Genomic DNA, 20243 nt, shown 5'->3' with positions numbered 1-20243 from the left:
GGATGTGTAATAAAAATCATGTAGCTTACAAAGGTAGGAATGATATAGTAAATATAAGTTATTATATAAATATTTAGTAGATTTTTTTATTTTTAAGTTTACATATAAATCAAATTTTTTATTTATTTAGTATTAGAGGTATAGATTAAGTGTTTTTAAAGTACTGTGAAGGATAAAAGTGTTTAATTTTTTTATAGTAGATGAATTATTCGTACCTTTTGCATAATGGATTGACGATATATTAGTTTTATATATAAATTTTTCTCGAATTAAAAAGATTTACTTAATATAATGTGTTGACGTTGTATAGTCATATGTTTAATGTTAAGTGGTAGTGATATGTTAATCGTTTTTTAGGATAGCTAGTTTATTGGTTTGGAATATTTAAGTATTGTAATATTAAAATAATTTGGTTTGTTTAATATTGTTTGTATCATGGGGGATAAGCTTCATGTTAATTATAGAAATATTTTGTATTTAATTATATTTAAAGTAGAGTTAATAATGCTTTTCTTTATAAGTAGTTTAAATTATTTTGTTTGTTTATTTCAAGTTTATTTTACCATAAATATTTATAAATTAATTTAAATAAATATAATGTTAATATGAGTATTATTTTGTTTTATAAATTTAATTTTTTTAATTGTAGATGATAAGTGTTTTATTATTGATTAAGTGGGATAAAGGAATTCGGCAATTATTAATCTCGCCTGTTTATCAAAAACATGTCTCTTTGTATATTTTTAAATAAGGAGTCGGGCCTGCTCGGTGAGTGTGTTTAACAGCTGCGGTATTTTAACTGTACTAAGGTAGCATAATAGTTTGCCTTATAATTTGAGGCTGGAATGAATGGTTTGACGAAGGTTAATCTGTCTCTATCTTATTTGGTAGAATTTAATTTTTAAAGTGATAAAGCTTAGATTTTTTAAAGGGACGAGAAGACCCTATTGAGCTTATAATTTTAATTTGTTATATTATATAATATTGAATAAATTTTAATTGGGGTGATTAAGGAATAAATATATAAGGTAGTAACTTCCTTAAAATAGATCAATACAGATTTGTGATTTAACCAATTATATTGCTTATAATATAGTTACCATAGGGATAACAGCGTAATTTATTTAGAGAGTTCTTATTAAAAAATAAGATTGCGACCTCGATGTTGGATTAAAGTGACCTTAGGGTGTAGAAGCTTTAATAGGTAAATCTGTTCGATTTTTAAAACTTTACATGATCTGAGTTCAGACCGGCGTGAGCCAGGTTGGTTTCTATCTTTTAAACATATTGATAGCTTCTTTTAGTACGAAAGGACCGAAGATAGCTAAATTATTAATTAAAGTGTTAGTGTATAAGGTAAATTAATATAGGTTAATAGGTTAATTATTTAATATTTTACATTAATTATATAAAATGAGTTCTTATAGTGTATAATGTTGCACATTAGATTTTCAATTTTTTAGAACACTTTTATGTGTTAAGAATATATTTTATTAGTATAAATTAGTATGTTTGTTTTCCAAACAAATGGTTTAAATTAGAATTAAATAAAATAATTTACTGATTCAAAATTTAACATAAGTTAATGTGTCTCACTTACATTGAGGAAATAATTAAAATAATTAATTTTGATATAAAGTTGGCAGAGTAGTGTGAATAATTTAGGTTTATTTTATAAGATATTAATCTTACTTTATAATATAAATATAAAGATTTTAGGTTAAATAAACTGAAGACTTTCAAGGTCTTATATAAATTACATAATTTAAATCTTGTATAAGTTATGATTATAAGTGGAGAAGTATTACTAAGAACTTTTATTTATATTTGTGGTGTTATTATTTTATTATTTCAGTGAAAACATGTTTTGAATATAATACTGAGATTTGAAATTATAATATTAGGTGTTATTTTTCTTTTTTTGTTGAGTTGAGGTGTTTGTAGTAGGGATTTTAGATTAATAATAGTGATTGTTGTCTTTGGGGTTTGTGAGGCTAGACTTGGTTTATCTTTATTAGTAAGAATAGTTCGTTGTCATGGAAATGATTACGTTAAATCGTTGAATATACATAAATTATAAGTATTATTTTAAGTAGTTTAGGTTTAATATTAGTAAAATTTGTGTCAGGTTGAGAAATCCGTTTTTGGTTTTTAATATTAATAAGATTTTTTTCTTTAAAGTTTTTAAATTTAGAGGTATGGGGGAATGTTTTTATAGGTTATTTATATTGTGATAATATTAGAGGTATTTTAGTAAATTTAACTTTTTGGATTAGTGGTTTAATACTACTTGCTAGTAATTACTCCGTTAAAATTATAAATAATAAAAGTTTTAAATTTTCTTTTGTGGTTTTGGCTTTGTGTTTATTAGTCATTATGTTTTTTTTAAGTTCTAATTTAATATATTTTTATATTTTTTTTGAGGTTTCTTTAATCCCCACTTTAGTGTTAATTGTTGGTTGGGGATATCAACCTGAACGTTTGCAAGCTGGTATATATATAATGTTGTATACTATTAGAGCTTCCTTGCCTTTATTAGTTAGTTTATTAGTTTTAGGGTATTTATATAGATCTTTTAATATGATTTTGGTTAATTATTTGAGTTGTGTGTTAATATTGTATAATGTTAATTTTCTCTGGTTTTTAGGTGTAATAATAGCTTTTTTAGTTAAGTTACCTATATTTTCTGTTCATTTATGGTTACCTAAAGCTCATGTAGAAGCCCCTATTGCAGGGTCTATAATTTTAGCTGGTGTTTTATTAAAGTTGGGGGGTTACGGTATTTTACGCTTATTAATGGTTTTTTTTTTAAATGATATTTTTATTAGTAAGGTTTTAATAATTATTTCTTTATGGGGCGGGGTTATTACTGCTGTTATTTGCGTAGGCCAGAGGGATATTAAATCACTAATTGCTTATTCTTCTGTAGGACATATAGGTTTAATGTTGGCAGGGGTTTTAAGAAAATTTATATGGGGTTGAGAAGGCGGTGTTTTGATAATAGTTTCTCATGGTTTTTGTTCTTCTGGCTTGTTTTGTTTAGCTAATTTAGTTTATGAAAAATTTAAGAGCCGTAGCTTATATTTATATGGGGGTATGCTCAATATAAATTCTATTATGTGTTTGTGGTGGTTTTTATTTTGTATTGGTAACATAGGAGCCCCCCCAAGTATTAATTTAGTTAGGGAAATTATATTATTTTGTTCAGTATATATATATAGAAGTATTTTTATTTTAATTATTGTTATTATGGTTTTTTTGGGGGGGTTATATAATTTAATTATATTTATTAGGACTCAACATGGTAGTGTAATAAATTATATAAATAGAAATTGTATTAATAATTCTAGTGAATATTTATTGTTATTTCTTCATTTATATCCAATTTTATTTTTTATTTTAAATGTTGGTTATTTAAATAAATTTCTTTTATTTTAATTTAAATAGCTTAAATTAGAGCATAACGTTGAAGGTGTTAGGGTGATTATATTAATCTTTGAATATAAGGTTTTGCTGGGAAATATAAATTTTGAAAATTTATTAAAAGTGTTCGATTCACTTAAAAACTTATTTATATAATTTGTTTTTATGAAAATCAAGTTATACATTATGGTGTATGTGCACATAAATTTTTGATTTTTAAAGGAAAAGTTCAATTCTTTTTGATGTAGTGTTTGGTTTACATAGTTTATAAAAAATATTGAATTGCAAATTCAAAGAAACAACAATTGTTTAAACTTATTAGAATGGCAGATCAGTGCACAGGATTTAAGCTTCTGTTAGGGAATGTTTATTATATTTCTTCTAATAATGTTGGTGGAATTAATATCTAGGATTATTTCATTTATTTGTGCACTTTTGGCTGTTGCTTTTTTTACTTTATTAGAACGAAAAGGGTTAGGTTACTTTCAGCTACGGAAGGGTCCTAATAAAGTTGGTATTATAGGTTTACCCCAACCTTTAGCAGATGCTGTAAAGCTGTTTAGAAAGGAGTTAGTAAAACCTACTTTGGTTAATATTTTCCCATTTTTAATTTGTCCTTTTATGAGTTTATTTTTAGGGTTAATGCTATGAATTCTATATAATAATTATTTTGTTTGTTCTATAGGTGGTTTAAGTATACTTTTGTTTTTGTGTGTTTCTGGTTTAGGTGTTTATAGTGTAATAGGTGCTGGGTGGTTTTCTAATTCTAAGTATGCTTTATTAGGATCAGTACGTGCTGTTGCCCAAAGAATTTCTTATGAGGTTAGAATATCTTTAATTCTTTTGAGTTGTTTGATTTTTGTTGGTAGAATGAGTCTAAGAATTCTAATAAAGTATCAGTATTATGTTTGAATTATTTTTGTAAATTTTTTTATATTAATTATATGATTTGTGTCATGTGTTGCTGAAACTCATCGAGCACCTTTTGATTTTGCCGAAGGTGAGTCAGAGTTAGTTTCTGGTTTTAATATTGAATACGGGGGAGTAGGTTTTGCTGTTTTATTTATAGCTGAGTATAGAAATATTTTATTTATAAGTGTGTTAGTAATTAGCCTATTTTTTGGGGGTGTTATTTATGTTGGGTTGTTTGGCTTAGGTTTGTGTTTATTTGTAAGTTTGGTGGCTTGATTATTTATTTGAGTTCGAGCAAGATATCCTCGATATCGTTATGATTTATTAATATATTTAATTTGAAAAAGTTATTTACCCAGGGTTTTGAATATTTTAGTTTTTTTATGTGCTTTTATTTATTTATTTAATTTTTAACAAGAGATAATTTATTTAAAATATTAACATTGGAAGTTAAAAATTAAGTGTTACTTATCTTTTGATATGAGTTTATTATTATTAATTTCCATAGGGTTTTCTTTGAGTAGAGTAAGAATAATAGTTATTCAACCTTTGAGGTTGGGTTTTATGTTAATGAATATAGTATTTATTGTTAGTGTTTTAATAAGTATAACTATTTTTAGGTGGTATGGGTATTTATTGTTTTTAGTTTATGTGGGTGGTATACTGGTTATGTTTATATATGTAATTAGTTTAATTCCTAATTTTATTTTTCTTTCGGGGAAGGTTTTTTTTTATTTTTTTGTGATTTTCTTGAGGTTTATAGTAATAAATTTTTTTATATTAAAGGATATAGTTAAAGTAGTAAATAATAACATAAATATGTTTAATTATGATAATTTAAGTATAGGAGGTAGAAGTATTATTATGATATATGATAATTTTTTTTGTTATTTGTTGTTAGGTTTTATTTTGTTATTTGTACTAATTAGTGTTGTAAAAATTTGCTATTATTGTGAAGGGCCACTTCGTGTTTTTAAATTTAAATAGTTATGCTTAGTTCTTTACGTAAAAGTCATCCTGTTTTAAAAATTGTAAATGGTAGTTTAATTGATTTACCTGCTCCCGTTAATTTATCTGTATGGTGAAATTTTGGTTCTTTATTAGGTTTATGTTTGGTAATTCAAATTGTTAGGGGTTTATTTTTAGCTATACATTATACTTCTTGTATTGAAATGGCTTTTGACTCTGTAATTCACATCATGCGTGATGTGAATTATGGTTGAGTTCTTCGTTATATCCATGCAAATGGGGCTTCTTTTTTTTTTATTTGTTTATATTTTCATGTTGCTCGTGGTATTTATTATGGTTCATATATAATAATGGAAACTTGGAATATTGGAGTAGTTTTATTGTTTTTGGTTATAGGAACAGCTTTTGTTGGTTATGTGCTGCCTTGAGGTCAAATGTCTTTTTGGGGTGCGACAGTAATTACTAATTTGGTTTCGGCTATTCCTTATGTGGGTGAAATAATTGTTTATTGAATTTGAGGAGGGTTTTCTGTTGATAATGCCACTCTTAGTCGTTTTTTTTGTTTTCACTTTTTATTACCTTTTGTTTTAATTGGTATAGTAGGTTTACATTTTTTGTTTTTACATCAAGGGGGTAGAAATAATCCTTTGGGGATTAACTCTAATTTAGATAAAATTCCTTTTCATCAGTATTATAGTTATAAAGATTTATTCGGGTTTTTTATTATATTATTATTATTAATTGAAATTAGGATATTATTTCCTAATATTTTAGGTGATTCAGAAAATTATATTCCTGCAAATCCTCTATTAACGCCTTTGCATATTAAACCTGAATGATATTTTTTATTTGCTTATGCTATTTTACGTTCTATTCCTAGTAAATTAGGGGGTGTAGTGAGTTTGGTCATATCTATTTGTGTTTTATTTTTTTTACCTTTTTTACATATCAAAGGTTGTCGTGGTTGTGGTTATAATTTGTTTATACAATTAAATTTTTGGTTGATAATTGGTTGTTTTTTTTTGTTAACATGGATTGGAGGTTGTCCTGTGGAGTATCCCTATGAAATTATTGGTCAAGTTTTCAGGGTAATATGATTTTTTGTATTTTTAGTCCGTCCTTTTTTAGATTTATTATGACTTTATATTTTAGATTATTAAGATATAAATTATAAAGATATAAATCTAATTTTGGTTTACAAGACCAAGGTTTTAATTAAACTATTATAACATTATCTATAAATTATACATATCACGTTATATTATCAATTGTATTTAATATTTAATTTAGTTATTTTGGTTTTATTAAATATATAAAGGTTATTTGTATTTCATCATATGATAGATGTGTTAATTATTAAAATAGATCAAAATATTAAGAAAAGAAATAGTCAATTAATGGGAGATAGTTGTGGCATAGAAAAGTACTAATAAATTAGTGATTTAAAATTGACAATTTTACGTTATAAATTAACTAACTTTTCATTAATTTTCTATTATTGAATTTAATCATTTAATAAAATATTTTATATTAACAATTTCTAATGTGATTGGCATAAATGAGTGATTTGCTCCGCAAATCTCTGAGCATTGTCCATAGTAAATTCCTGGACGATTAGGGTATAGTATTAGTTGATTTAATCGTCCAGGAATTGCGTCTACTTTCACACCCAGGGATGGGACAGTTCATGAGTGGATTACATCTGCCGATGAGACAATTACACGAGTGTTTGTTTTTATGGGAAGAATTAGATGATGATCTGTCTCTAATAAACGGAATTGTCCTAAATTTAAGTCATTTGTTGGGATTATGTAAGAATCGAATTCGATGTCTATGAAGTCTGAGTATTCATAACTTCAGTATCATTGGTGACCTATTGATTTAATTGTGATTAAAGGTTGGTTTGTTTCATCTAGTAAATACAATAACCGTAAAGAAGGTAAGGCCAAGAAAATTAAAATTAGGGCGGGGGCTACTGTTCAAATAGTTTCGATTTTTTGTCTTTCGGTGATATTTAAACATGAAAATTTATTAGTTATTAAAATAAATGATATGTATATTACTATAGTTAGGACTATTATAATAGCAAACATAGCGTGATCATGAAAAAAGATGATTTGTTCTATTAAAGGAGAACAAGCGTCTTGAAATCCTAATTGTCCTCAATAGGTCATAATTAAATATATAATGCTCCTGTTTCTGATAATCTATGGAAATCAACCGGTAATCGATTATCTCATTCTAAAGATGTGGTTAAATGGTTCGATCAGACAATTGTACGTTGTGAAATTAATCTTTCTCATACGATAAAAATGAAAAATAAAACACTTGTTAATGATAATATAGACCCTATTGAAGATACTATGTTTCATTTTGTGTAACAGTCCGGGTAATCAGAATACCGGCGAGGCATGCCAGCTAATCCTAAAAAGTGTTGAGGAAAAAAGGTTAAATTCACTCCTAAAAATATTGTTAGAAAATGAGCTTTTGTTCATTTTTGGTTTAGAGTTAAACCTGTGATTAGGGGGTATCAGTGATTGAAACCCCCAAATAAAGCAAAAACAGCTCCCATAGATAAAACATAGTGAAAGTGAGCCACTACATAATAAGTGTCATGGAGTATAATATCTAAAGAAGAATTTGATAAAATAATACCAGTAAGTCCCCCCAAGGTGAATAAAAAAATAAAACCTATAGCTCATAATATGGGTGTATTATATTTTACAGGGGACCCATAGATTGTGGCGAGTCAACTAAAAACTTTAATTCCTGTGGGAATTGCAATAATTATAGTTGCTGAGGTGAAATATGCTCGGGTATCTACATCCATACCAACAGTGAATATGTGGTGGGCTCACACAATAAATCCTAATAATCCAATAGATAGTATTGCGTAAATTATACCTAAAGCACCGAAAATTTCTTTTTTAAGAGAGTGGTGGGAGACAATATGTGAGATAATACCAAATGCTGGTAAGATTAAAATGTAAACTTCGGGGTGCCCAAAGAATCAGAATAAGTGTTGATATAAAATAGGATCTCCCCCTCCTCTGGGGTCAAAAAAAGTAGTATTAAAATTTCGATCAGTTAATAGTATTGTAATTGCCCCGGCTAAAACAGGTAAAGATAGAAGTAGTAAAATAGCTGTAATAAAAACCGATCAGACAAATAAAGGTAGCCGTTCTATTTGTAGCCCTTCTCAACGTATATTTATAATAGTTGTAATAAAGTTAATTGCGCCTAAAATAGAGGACACTCCCGCTAAGTGAAGTGAAAAAATAGCCAGATCTACAGAAGGTCCTGCATGTGAAATGTTTCTGGATAATGGAGGGTAAACAGTCCATCCTGTACCTGCACCTCTTTCTACAGCTGACGAGGCTAGAAGTAATGTAAGTGATGGAGGTAATAATCAAAATCTTATATTATTTATACGAGGGAAAGCCATATCAGGGGCCCCTAATATTAAAGGAACTAATCAGTTACCAAATCCGCCAATTATAATAGGTATTACTAAAAAGAAGATTATAACAAAACCGTGTGCGGTTACAACTACATTATATAGTTGGTCATCATTTAATAATGAACCTGGTTTACCTAATTCAGTTCGAATTATTAGACTTAAGGAGGTCCCTAATAAACCAGATCAGATACCAAAAATAAAATATAAAGTACCAATATCTTTGTGATTTGTTGAGAATAACCATCGCATAAATTAAATAAATATGGTGATAATTGGGTAAATAATAAAACTTCTTATTAAATTTAGTGAGATAAATGATTTGTAATTTTTGATATTTTTATTTGTTTTAAATATGGAGTATGATTTAATTATTAGTATTAACGATAAATTTAAATAAAAATATAAGCTAATTAAAGTTCCCAGTAAAAGAAATAAACATAAGATAAATAGCTTTATATTTACTATAAAAATTAATATAATTAATTTAGATATAAAACCCAATAATGGTGGTAGTCCCGCCAAAGATAAAATTATGGAAATGATAATTATATTATTAATATTATTTTTTTGAGTTAATATAAATATATGATTCCCAATTTCTGAGCTAATTAAATGTATTAAAGGGATAGAGATGATAATATAATTAATAAAATAAAATAATGTTAGTGAGTTGTTAATTAAGATTATTGATGTTATTCAACCTAAATGAGAAATTGAAGAATATGTAATAATTAATTGTAAGTTGGTTTGGTTAAGTGCTATTATACTACCAATTAATGTAGATAATATAGAGATAATTATAATTAAGGTAAAGTTAGAGTTAACTAAGCTTAGTATAAATAAAGGGGCTAATTTTTGCCATGTTAGTAACATAAATAGAATTCTTCATGATATTTGTTTTCTAATATTAGGTAACCAAAAATGCATAGGAGCCCCCCCAAGTTTAAGTACTAAGGATAAAAGAATTAAGTTAGTTACTATATTATTAAATATGGTATACCATGATAAATTATAGATATATATTATAATAGAACCGAAAATTAATACTCTAGATCTTATTCTTTGGATAATAAAATATTTTATTGATGCTTCAGCTTCTAGTATTTTACCTTTAATATTTATTAAAGGTAAAAATCTCATTAAATTAAGTTCTAAACCTATTCACATAGTTAATCAGTGAGAGGATGATAGAGAAATTAGTGTCCCTAAGATTATGATAGATATAAATAAAAAATTAGATGGAAAAAATTTATTATTCATAAAAGGTAGAACAATTTCGAGTTGCTCAAAATAAAGTTAGCAGCCTTATTTTATTACCTTAATTACCTTTATTTTAATCAATTAAGAGATCCTTGGTTTCATTCATGAATTAAGCCCAGGAGTAAAATAATTAAAAATATTACGGATCTTATTATAGGCCAATATGTATTTGAGTTTATAATATGTATAGTTAAAGGTATTAATAAGATGATTTCTACATCAAAGATTAAGAAAATAACAGCCAATAAAAAGAATCGCATAGAGAAGGGGGCTCGAGTGTGGATTGAGGGATCAAACCCACATTCGAAGGGGGAGTTTTTTTCTCGGTCTTTATAGGATCGCTTATTAATTGTTAAACCTAAAATGAGTAAAAATATATTTAGAATAATTAAAATAATAGCGTAGATTATAAAAGTTAACATAAACACAGAAGGGATACCTTATAATTTATAACATCAATATAATCCGTTCATACCGGCGCAGTGTTTGGCCAGCGAAGTAATAAATATTACAGTTTTTTAATTAACAGTTAAATGCCTCTTTTTGGCTTTTCACTGTTTATGTGGTATAAAAGATAATATCTTTCTTTATGAATGCAAATCATATCTTCTATATAAAGTATAATACCTATTTAAATATTTATGATCCTCATCAGTAAATACATGTGTATAAAATTAATCACACAACATCTACAAAATGTCAGTATCATGCTGCTGCTTCGAAGCCAAAATGATGGTCGGTTGAGAAGTGATGGTAAATAATACGTATTAAACATGTAATTAAAAATAATGAACCAATAATTACATGGAGACCGTGAAATCCTGTTGCAACAAAAAAAGTAGAGCCATAAACACTATCTGAAATTGAGAAAGAGGCTTCTATATATTCTTCTGCTTGTAGAATAGTAAAGTATGTTCCTAAAGTGACAGTAAGGGCTATAGCTTGGATTGAGTCTTTATAGTTACCAAATATTAAAGAGTGATGGGCTCATGTCACTGTTACACCTGATGCTAATAAGATTGCTGTATTTAATAAAGGTACCTGGAAAGGATTTAAAGGGTTAACATAGACAGGAGGTCAACAGGCTCCAATTTCTGTGTTGGGAGCTAATCTACTGTGAAAATAAGCTCAAAAAAAGGCAACAAAAAAACAAACTTCTGATGTAATAAATAGAATTATTCCTATTCGTATTCCTAATGACACTTTTATTGTATGGAATCCTTGAAAAGTTCTTTCTCGAATAATATCCCGTCATCATTGGAATATTGTTATTAGAATTAAAATTAAACCAATAATTATGGTATATGTGTTTTGGTTATGGAATCATGATGTTAATCCAACAGTTAGGAATATAGCCCCTAATGACCCTGTTAGAGGTCAAGGACTAAATTCAACAAGGTGAAAAGGATTTCGAGTCATATATATATATATATATATATATATATATATATATATATATATATATATATATATATATATATATATATATATATATATATATATATATATATTTTCATATATATTAATTTTTTTTATGAATTAAGAAGAATTTATTTAATAAGATTGAAATAGTTTTATTTAAAGAGGGGAGTCATATATAGGCACAGGTAAAGGTGTATAAAGAGTTATAATTTTTGTTTAAAAGAGGGTTTATCTGCATATTTAAATTAAAACCGTATTTATTTATTATTTATTGTATCGCGGGATAACTGGATACTTGAAGATATGTGCTCAAGGGATGTTTAGAGTGAATTATATACACGGCGCCATTAAGCAAGGGGATTTTAATAATGGAAGACCTCGGGATGTGTCGTGTAAGCTTGTTTAAATTTAATATCGTGTATTATATATATATATAAATTTATTTATATATATATATTTATTGCTTTGTTTTAAATATATACTGTAAAGGTTAAGTTTTATTTTTTAGACAGATTTAACAAACAAGCGGTAAATAGTAAATAAATATTTGTGGTTATTTGTTGTTTATTTTTATTTTTTTAGTAGACAGATTTAACAAACAAGCGGTAAATATAAATAAATAGGTGTAAATTGGTTATCATCTCAAGGAAAGAGATTTTTATTTAATAATATTGAAATAAGTTTTATCTTAAAAAAAGGAGAAAAAATAATTTTTTTTGGTATAGTTGTTGAAATATATATTTAAATTTAAAATAATTTATTTGAATATAATCGTTAAAATGCATTTTTATATTTAAAATTTATTTGTATAATTGTTGAAAAAATTGCTTATTTAGTTTTTTTTGTTGTTGTTAATACAATTTTTATAAATATATGTTTAATTGGTTTGTTGTTTTTGTTTAAAAGAGGGTTTATCTGCATATTTAAATTAAAACCGTATTTATTTATTATTTATTGTATCGCGGGATAACTGGATACTTGAAGATATGTGCTCAAGGGATGTTTAGAGTGAATTATATACACGGCGCCATTAAGCAAGGGGATTTTAATAATGGAAGACCTCGGGATGTGTCGTGTAAGCTTGTTTAAATTTAATATCGTGTATTATATATATATATAAATTTATTTATATATATATTTATTGCTTTGTTTTAAATATATACTGTAAAGGTTAAGTTTTATTTTTTAGACAGATTTAACAAACAAGCGGTAAATAGTAAATAAATATTTGTGGTTATTTGTTGTTTATTTTTATTTTTTTAGTAGACAGATTTAACAAACAAGCGGTAAATATAAATAAATAGGTGTAAATTGGTTATCATCTCAAGGAAAGAGATTTTTATTTAATAATATTGAAATAAGTTTTATCTTAAAAAAAGGAGAAAAAATAATTTTTTTTGGTATAGTTGTTGAAATATATATTTAAATTTAAAATAATTTATTTGAATATAATCGTTAAAATGCATTTTTATATTTAAAATTTATTTGTATAATTGTTGAAAAAATTGCTTATTTAGTTTTTTTTTTGTTGTTGTTAATACAATTTTTATAAATATATGTTTAATTGGTTTGTTGTTTTTGTTTAAAAGAGGGTTTATCTGCATATTTAAATTAAAACCGTATTTATTTATTATTTATTGTATCGCGGGATAACTGGATACTTGAAGATATGTGCTCAAGGGATGTTTAGAGTGAATTATATACACGGCGCCATTAAGCAAGGGGATTTTAATAATGGAAGACCTCGGGATGTGTCGTGTAAGCTTGTTTAAATTTAATATCGTGTATTATATATATATATAAATTTATTTATATATATATTTATTGCTTTGTTTTAAATATATACTGTAAAGGTTAAGTTTTATTTTTTAGACAGATTTAACAAACAAGCGGTAAATAGTAAATAAATATTTGTGGTTATTTGTTGTTTATTTTTATTTTTTTAGTAGACAGATTTAACAAACAAGCGGTAAATATAAATAAATAGGTGTAAATTGGTTATCATCTCAAGGAAAGAGATTTTTATTTAATAATATTGAAATAAGTTTTATCTTAAAAAAAGGAGAAAAAATAATTTTTTTTGGTATAGTTGTTGAAATATATATTTAAATTTAAAATAATTTATTTGAATATAATCGTTAAAATGCATTTTTATATTTAAAATTTATTTGTATAATTGTTGAAAAAATTGCTTATTTAGTTTTTTTTTTGTTGTTGTTAATACAATTTTTATAAATATATGTTTAATTGGTTTGTTGTTTTTGTTTAAAAGAGGGTTTATCTGCATATTTAAATTAAAACCGTATTTATTTATTATTTATTGTATCGCGGGATAACTGGATACTTGAAGATATGTGCTCAAGGGATGTTTAGAGTGAATTATATACACGGCGCCATTAAGCAAGGGGATTTTAATAATGGAAGACCTCGGGATGTGTCGTGTAAGCTTGTTTAAATTTAATATCGTGTATTATATATATATATAAATTTATTTATATATATATTTATTGCTTTGTTTTAAATATATACTGTAAAGGTTAAGTTTTATTTTTTAGACAGATTTAACAAACAAGCGGTAAATAGTAAATAAATATTTGTGGTTATTTGTTGTTTATTTTTATTTTTTTAGTAGACAGATTTAACAAACAAGCGGTAAATATAAATAAATAGGTGTAAATTGGTTATCATCTCAAGGAAAGAGATTTTTATTTAATAATATTGAAATAAGTTTTATCTTAAAAAAAGGAGAAAAAATAATTTTTTTTGGTATAGTTGTTGAAATATATATTTAAATTTAAAATAATTTATTTGAATATAATCGTTAAAATGCATTTTTATATTTAAAATTTATTTGTATAATTGTTGAAAAAATTGCTTATTTAGTTTTTTTTTGTTGTTGTTAATACAATTTTTATAAATATATGTTTAATTGGTTTGTTGTTTTTGTTTAAAAGAGGGTTTATCTGCATATTTAAATTAAAACCGTATTTATTTATTATTTATTGTATCGCGGGATAACTGGATACTTGAAGATATGTGCTCAAGGGATGTTTAGAGTGAATTATATACACGGCGCCATTAAGCAAGGGGATTTTAATAATGGAAGACCTCGGGATGTGTCGTGTAAGCTTGTTTAAATTTAATATCGTGTATTATATATATATATAAATTTATTTATATATATATTTATTGCTTTGTTTTAAATATATACTGTAAAGGTTAAGTTTTATTTTTTAGACAGATTTAACAAACAAGCGGTAAATAGTAAATAAATATTTGTGGTTATTTGTTGTTTATTTTTATTTTTTTAGTAGACAGATTTAACAAACAAGCGGTAAATATAAATAAATAGGTGTAAATTGGTTATCATCTCAAGGAAAGAGATTTTTATTTAATAATATTGAAATAAGTTTTATCTTAAAAAAAGGAGAAAAAATAATTTTTTTTGGTATAGTTGTTGAAATATATATTTAAATTTAAAATAATTTATTTGAATATAATCGTTAAAATGCATTTTTATATTTAAAATTTATTTGTATAATTGTTGAAAAAATTGCTTATTTAGTTTTTTTTTGTTGTTGTTAATACAATTTTTATAAATATATGTTTAATTGGTTTGTTGTTTTTGTTTAAAAGAGGGTTTATCTGCATATTTAAATTAAAACCGTATTTATTTATTATTTATTGTATCGCGGGATAACTGGATACTTGAAGATATGTGCTCAAGGGATGTTTAGAGTGAATTATATACACGGCGCCATTAAGCAAGGGGATTTTAATAATGGAAGACCTCGGGATGTGTCGTGTAAGCTTGTTTAAATTTAATATCGTGTATTATATATATATATAAATTTATTTATATATATATTTATTGCTTTGTTTTAAATATATACTGTAAAGGTTAAGTTTTATTTTTTAGACAGATTTAACAAACAAGCGGTAAATAGTAAATAAATATTTGTGGTTATTTGTTGTTTATTTTTATTTTTTTAGTAGACAGATTTAACAAACAAGCGGTAAATATAAATAAATAGGTGTAAATTGGTTATCATCTCAAGGAAAGAGATTTTTATTTAATAATATTGAAATAAGTTTTATCTTAAAAAAAGGAGAAAAAATAATTTTTTTTGGTATAGTTGTTGAAATATATATTTAAATTTAAAATAATTTATTTGAATATAATCGTTAAAATGCATTTTTATATTTAAAATTTATTTGTATAATTGTTGAAAAAATTGCTTATTTAGTTTTTTTTTGTTGTTGTTAATACAATTTTTATAAATATATGTTTAATTGGTTTGTTGTTTTTGTTTAAAAGAGGGTTTATCTGCATATTTAAATTAAAACCGTATTTATTTATTATTTATTGTATCGCGGGATAACTGGATACTTGAAGATATGTGCTCAAGGGATGTTTAGAGTGAATTATATACACGGCGCCATTAAGCAAGGGGATTTTAATAATGGAAGACCTCGGGATGTGTCGTGTAAGCTTGTTTAAATTTAATATCGTGTATTATATATATATATAAATTTATTTATATATATATTTATTGCTTTGTTTTAAATATATACTGTAAAGGTTAAGTTTTATTTTTTAGACAGATTTAACAAACAAGCGGTAAATAGTAAATAAATATTTGTGGTTATTTTTTAATAAATTAAGTTTAATTATTGGTGATCATCAGTATATAGAGTGATTAGTAGTGAGAAAATATATCCTTGAATAATACCAATTCCAATTTCGAAAATGAAATACCCTGTTTGGATGAGTAGTACTGTTGAGGAGATAATGTATGAAGATGATATTATTGATACAGTTAGGTAATCGCCGATTAGTGTTAAAATAATATGACCTGCTCTAATATTGGCTGCTAATCGAATAGATAGGGTGATAGGTCGAACTAGAATTCTTAATGATTCAATTACTGGTAGGAATGGAATTAAAAATGTTGGGGTCCCTAAAGGTAGTATTGAAGCTAGTCTTGAATATGGGTTGTTTATGTAAGATGATATAATTAAAGATAGTCATAAAGGTAGTGCTAAGACAAACGTTATAGCTAAATGTCTAGTTGTGCTAAAAACATATGGTAATAGTCCTAGTATATTAAAGTTAATAATGGTGATGAATAGTGATGAAATTATTAATCTAAATCCTCCTATATTTATTCTGTAAGATCGTGTAATTTGGATATTGATTGCTTGTTTTGGTAATGATATTAGGTTATTTATATTTGATGGGTTTACTCAATAAGATGAATTAATAAAGAATAAAGATCATAGTGATAAAAGTCAAGTGAGTATGTGTGCTGAAAATAATGTAGAGTTGTGGTCGTCAAAGGAAGAAAAGATATCAACTATCATTTATATTAAGGATTAATTTAAAATCATTTTCTAGATTAAAAGTCTAGTGCTTAATGTTCAGCCACTTAATAGTTTATATTATTATCTTTATTATTATGTTTATATAAAACTATTTATATAAATGAAATAATTTTATATTTAGTTAAATATATGAGGTGGTCGATTTAAGTCGGTAGATTGTAAATCTATGAATAAGTACATACTTTCTCATAATTTAATAGAGTAAGCTAAAGTATAAGCTGTTGGGTTCATACCCCAAAAATGAATTTTTATTCCTTTATTATTTTAGTAAAATTAGTTTAAATAAAAATAGTAAATTGTGGTTTTACAGATAGTGTTTTTTGACGTTATTTTACTATGTTTGGATTAATTGGTGTTGAATTAAGTTTTAGGGTGTTTTTATTTTTCTCCTTTTTTGTAATAAGTTTAATGATAATTTATTTGTGTTTGAATAATGTTTGTTTTATTTTTAGGTGAGAGTTGTTTAATTGTATAAGTAGAAGAGTCAGGTTTGATTTAATATTGGATTGGGTTAGATGTAGTTTTAGGGGGTTAGTTTGTTTTATTTCTGGGTGTGTCATGGTTTTTAGTTTGTCTTATATAAAAGGGGATTTGAATTATTTTCGTTTTAGTATTATAGTTATGTTGTTTGTTTTGTCTATAAATTTTTTGATTTTTATTCCTAGGTTAGTTTCTTTATTGCTTGGTTGGGATGGTTTAGGGTTGGTATCTTTTTGTCTTGTTATTTATTATCAAAATAGCAAGTCTTTAGCTGCTGGAATGTTGACTGTTTTAATGAATCGTATTGGTGATTGTTTTATTTTGGTTTCAATTTCAGTTTTATTGGTTTTAGGTCATTGAAATGTGTTGTGTTTTTGGGATTTTACTGGTTTTGAGCTAGTAAATTTTTTTATTATGGTTGCTGGTATAACTAAAAGTGCTCAGATTCCTTTTAGAAGTTGGCTTCCTGCGGCTATAGCTGCCCCTACCCCTGTTTCTGCTCTAGTTCATTCTTCTACTTTAGTTACTGCTGGGGTATATTTATTTATTCGTTTTTTTAATTATTTAATTGTTTATTATTGGTTTAGTGTATTTATGTTTTATATTTCTATTATAACTACTATTATATCTGGGGTTTGTGCCTTATATGAATATGATATAAAGAAAATTATTGCATTATCTACTCTTAGTCAATTAGGGGTGATAATAATATCTTTAAGATTAAATATACCTATGATGGCTTTATTTCATTTATATACTCATGCTATGTTTAAGGCTTTGTTATTTATGTGCGGTGGTAATATTATTCATTGTTTTATAGGAAATCAAGATATACGCCAGATTAATAATGTTTCTAGTTTATTGCCTGTTACTTGTATATTTTTAAATGTGGCTAATATGGCTTTGTGCGGTATGCCTTTCCTTGCTGGTTTTTATTCTAAAGATTTAATTATTGAGGGTCTTATTTTAGGCAATATAAATTTATTTATGCTTTTTTTAGGGTTGTTTGGTGTGTGTTTAACTGTCTTATATAGAATACGTTTTTCTTTTTTAATTATTTGAGGTAATAATAGGTCCCATGTTTATACTAATATTTCTGATAATGATGTGAATATAATTTTTGCTATAAGTATACTTGTTTTAGGGGCTTTATGAGGTGGTTGGTTTTTTCAGAATATGTTTAGGATGTTTGAATTGAATATTAATATACCTATTTTTATAAAGTTGTTTGTTCCTTTTTTAATTGTGTCTAGTGTTATTATATCTATTGGTCTTTGAGACGGTGGTTTTATTAAATTAAATTTAAATGTAATAACCTATATTAATAGAAGTATATGATTTTTAAGTAGATTTGTTTGTTATCCTTCTTTATTGGTTTTCAAAAAAATCTCTAATAGAAGACTAAAAATTGTAGACATAGGGTGATTTGAGATTTTAGGTGGTCAAGGTGTTTTTAGTCTAAATAAAATGGTTTTTTTTATCTTAGAGCATTGGTTGATGCTAATAATTAATTGTTATTTAATTGTTTTTATTTTTTTTATTGTTTGTTTTTAATATAAGGGTGTTTACCACCTAATTATGAGCCGAAATCATATATGATATATCATTTCTTATATATATATATATATATATATATATATATATATATATATATATATATATATATATATATATATATATATATATATATTTCATTTTTATAAAAATATAATTATAATATATTAGTGTTTGATTTGTTTAAATAGAAGTTTTGCTTATTATATTATGTAATTTGGCTTTGGTTATAATATAAATTTTTATTAAATTAATATATGTTAAGTTTAATTATATATGTTTTATTTATTTATTTATTGTATTTGGTTTGTTTAATATAAATTAAATATGTGAATATCATTTTTAGTATTTTATTATAATGATGGGAATAAATTACGCAGTATTTATTATTATACAATGAATGAGAGTTTGATATAGTTAATGTAATATAAAAGTGGTTAAATTGGTGCCAGCATCTGCGGTTATACTAATGCTTTAAATTTATATTCATATAGTGTAAAATAAAGTAGTGGATTTATTAATATTTAGATTAATTTAGGGCAGTAATTGTAGGTAAAATTTAATAATTGTTATTAATTATATTACTCTAATTATATATTCTTTGAAAATAAGATTAAAAACTAGGATTAGATACCCTATTATTCTTTATTTTAAAAATTTTTTTACTTAAGTAGTGTGAACATATATTAAGTGGCATAGAAAATTATTATACTTTTTAATGTTTTAAACTTAAAAGGCTTGGCGGTGTTATATATCCTTCCAGAGGAGTTTGCTTATTTATTTGATAATCCTCAATTTATACTTACTTTTTTTTGAACGGTTAATCATCAGTTTGTATATTGCTGTCATCAGTTTATTTTGTAAAAATTATGTAAGAAACTTAATAATTAAGAAATTACTATGTCAAGTCAAAATGCAGCTAATAGAAAAGGTTTATAAAGTGAACTACAGTTTATAATTTTTAATCGGATTAGATTGTGTAATCGGTTTTTGAAGTTGGATTTGGTAGTAATATTATAATAGTGAGTTTTTATGAATTAGGTTTTATAGTGCGTACATATCGCCCGTCGCTCTTGTTGGAAAATAAGATAAGTCGTAACATAGTAGATGTAGTGGAAGCTGTTTCTGGGATGTGTAATAAAAATCATGTAGCTTACAAAGGTAGGAATGATATAGTAAATATAAGTTATTATATAAATATTTAGTAGATTTTTTTATTTTTAAGTTTACATATAAATCAAATTTTTTATTTATTTAGTATTAGAGGTATAGATTAAGTGTTTTTAAAGTACTGTGAAGGATAAAAGTGTTTAATTTTTTTATAGTAGATGAATTATTCGTACCTTTTGCATAATGGATTGACGATATATTAGTTTTA

The 20243-nt window shown here is 25.2% G+C and overlaps 1 protein-coding gene, 1 non-coding gene and 1 pseudogene across 2 annotated transcripts; 1 reads left to right on the top strand and 2 right to left on the bottom strand.

Annotated features, from left to right (window-relative positions):
• Positions 1 to 6782: 6782 nt before the first annotated feature.
• On the bottom strand, positions 6783 to 7397 carry LOC145274386 (cytochrome c oxidase subunit 2-like). Its single transcript, XM_080127450.1, is given in 1 exon segment — positions 6783 to 7397. A coding segment is annotated over 1 exon segment (585 nt). The 3' UTR covers positions 6783 to 6812.
• An 80-nt stretch (positions 7398 to 7477) lies between these two features.
• Positions 7478 to 8134, bottom strand: LOC145274384 (cytochrome c oxidase subunit 1 pseudogene; annotated as a pseudogene).
• Positions 8135 to 19590: 11456 nt separating this feature from the next.
• On the top strand, positions 19591 to 19993 carry LOC145274389 (small subunit ribosomal RNA). Its single transcript, XR_013866645.1, has one exon. It is a non-coding gene; the product is annotated as a small subunit ribosomal RNA (ribosomal RNA).
• Positions 19994 to 20243: the final 250 nt, after the last annotated feature.

This window comes from Euprymna scolopes, unplaced genomic scaffold, assembly GCF_053919585.1.
Source record: "Euprymna scolopes isolate OS-2025 unplaced genomic scaffold, ASM5391958v1 sca377, whole genome shotgun sequence".
Taxonomy (NCBI): domain Eukaryota; kingdom Metazoa; phylum Mollusca; class Cephalopoda; order Sepiida; family Sepiolidae; genus Euprymna; species Euprymna scolopes.
Note: the sequence above shows the minus strand (reverse complement) of the source record. Positions and strands in the feature narration are given on the sequence as shown.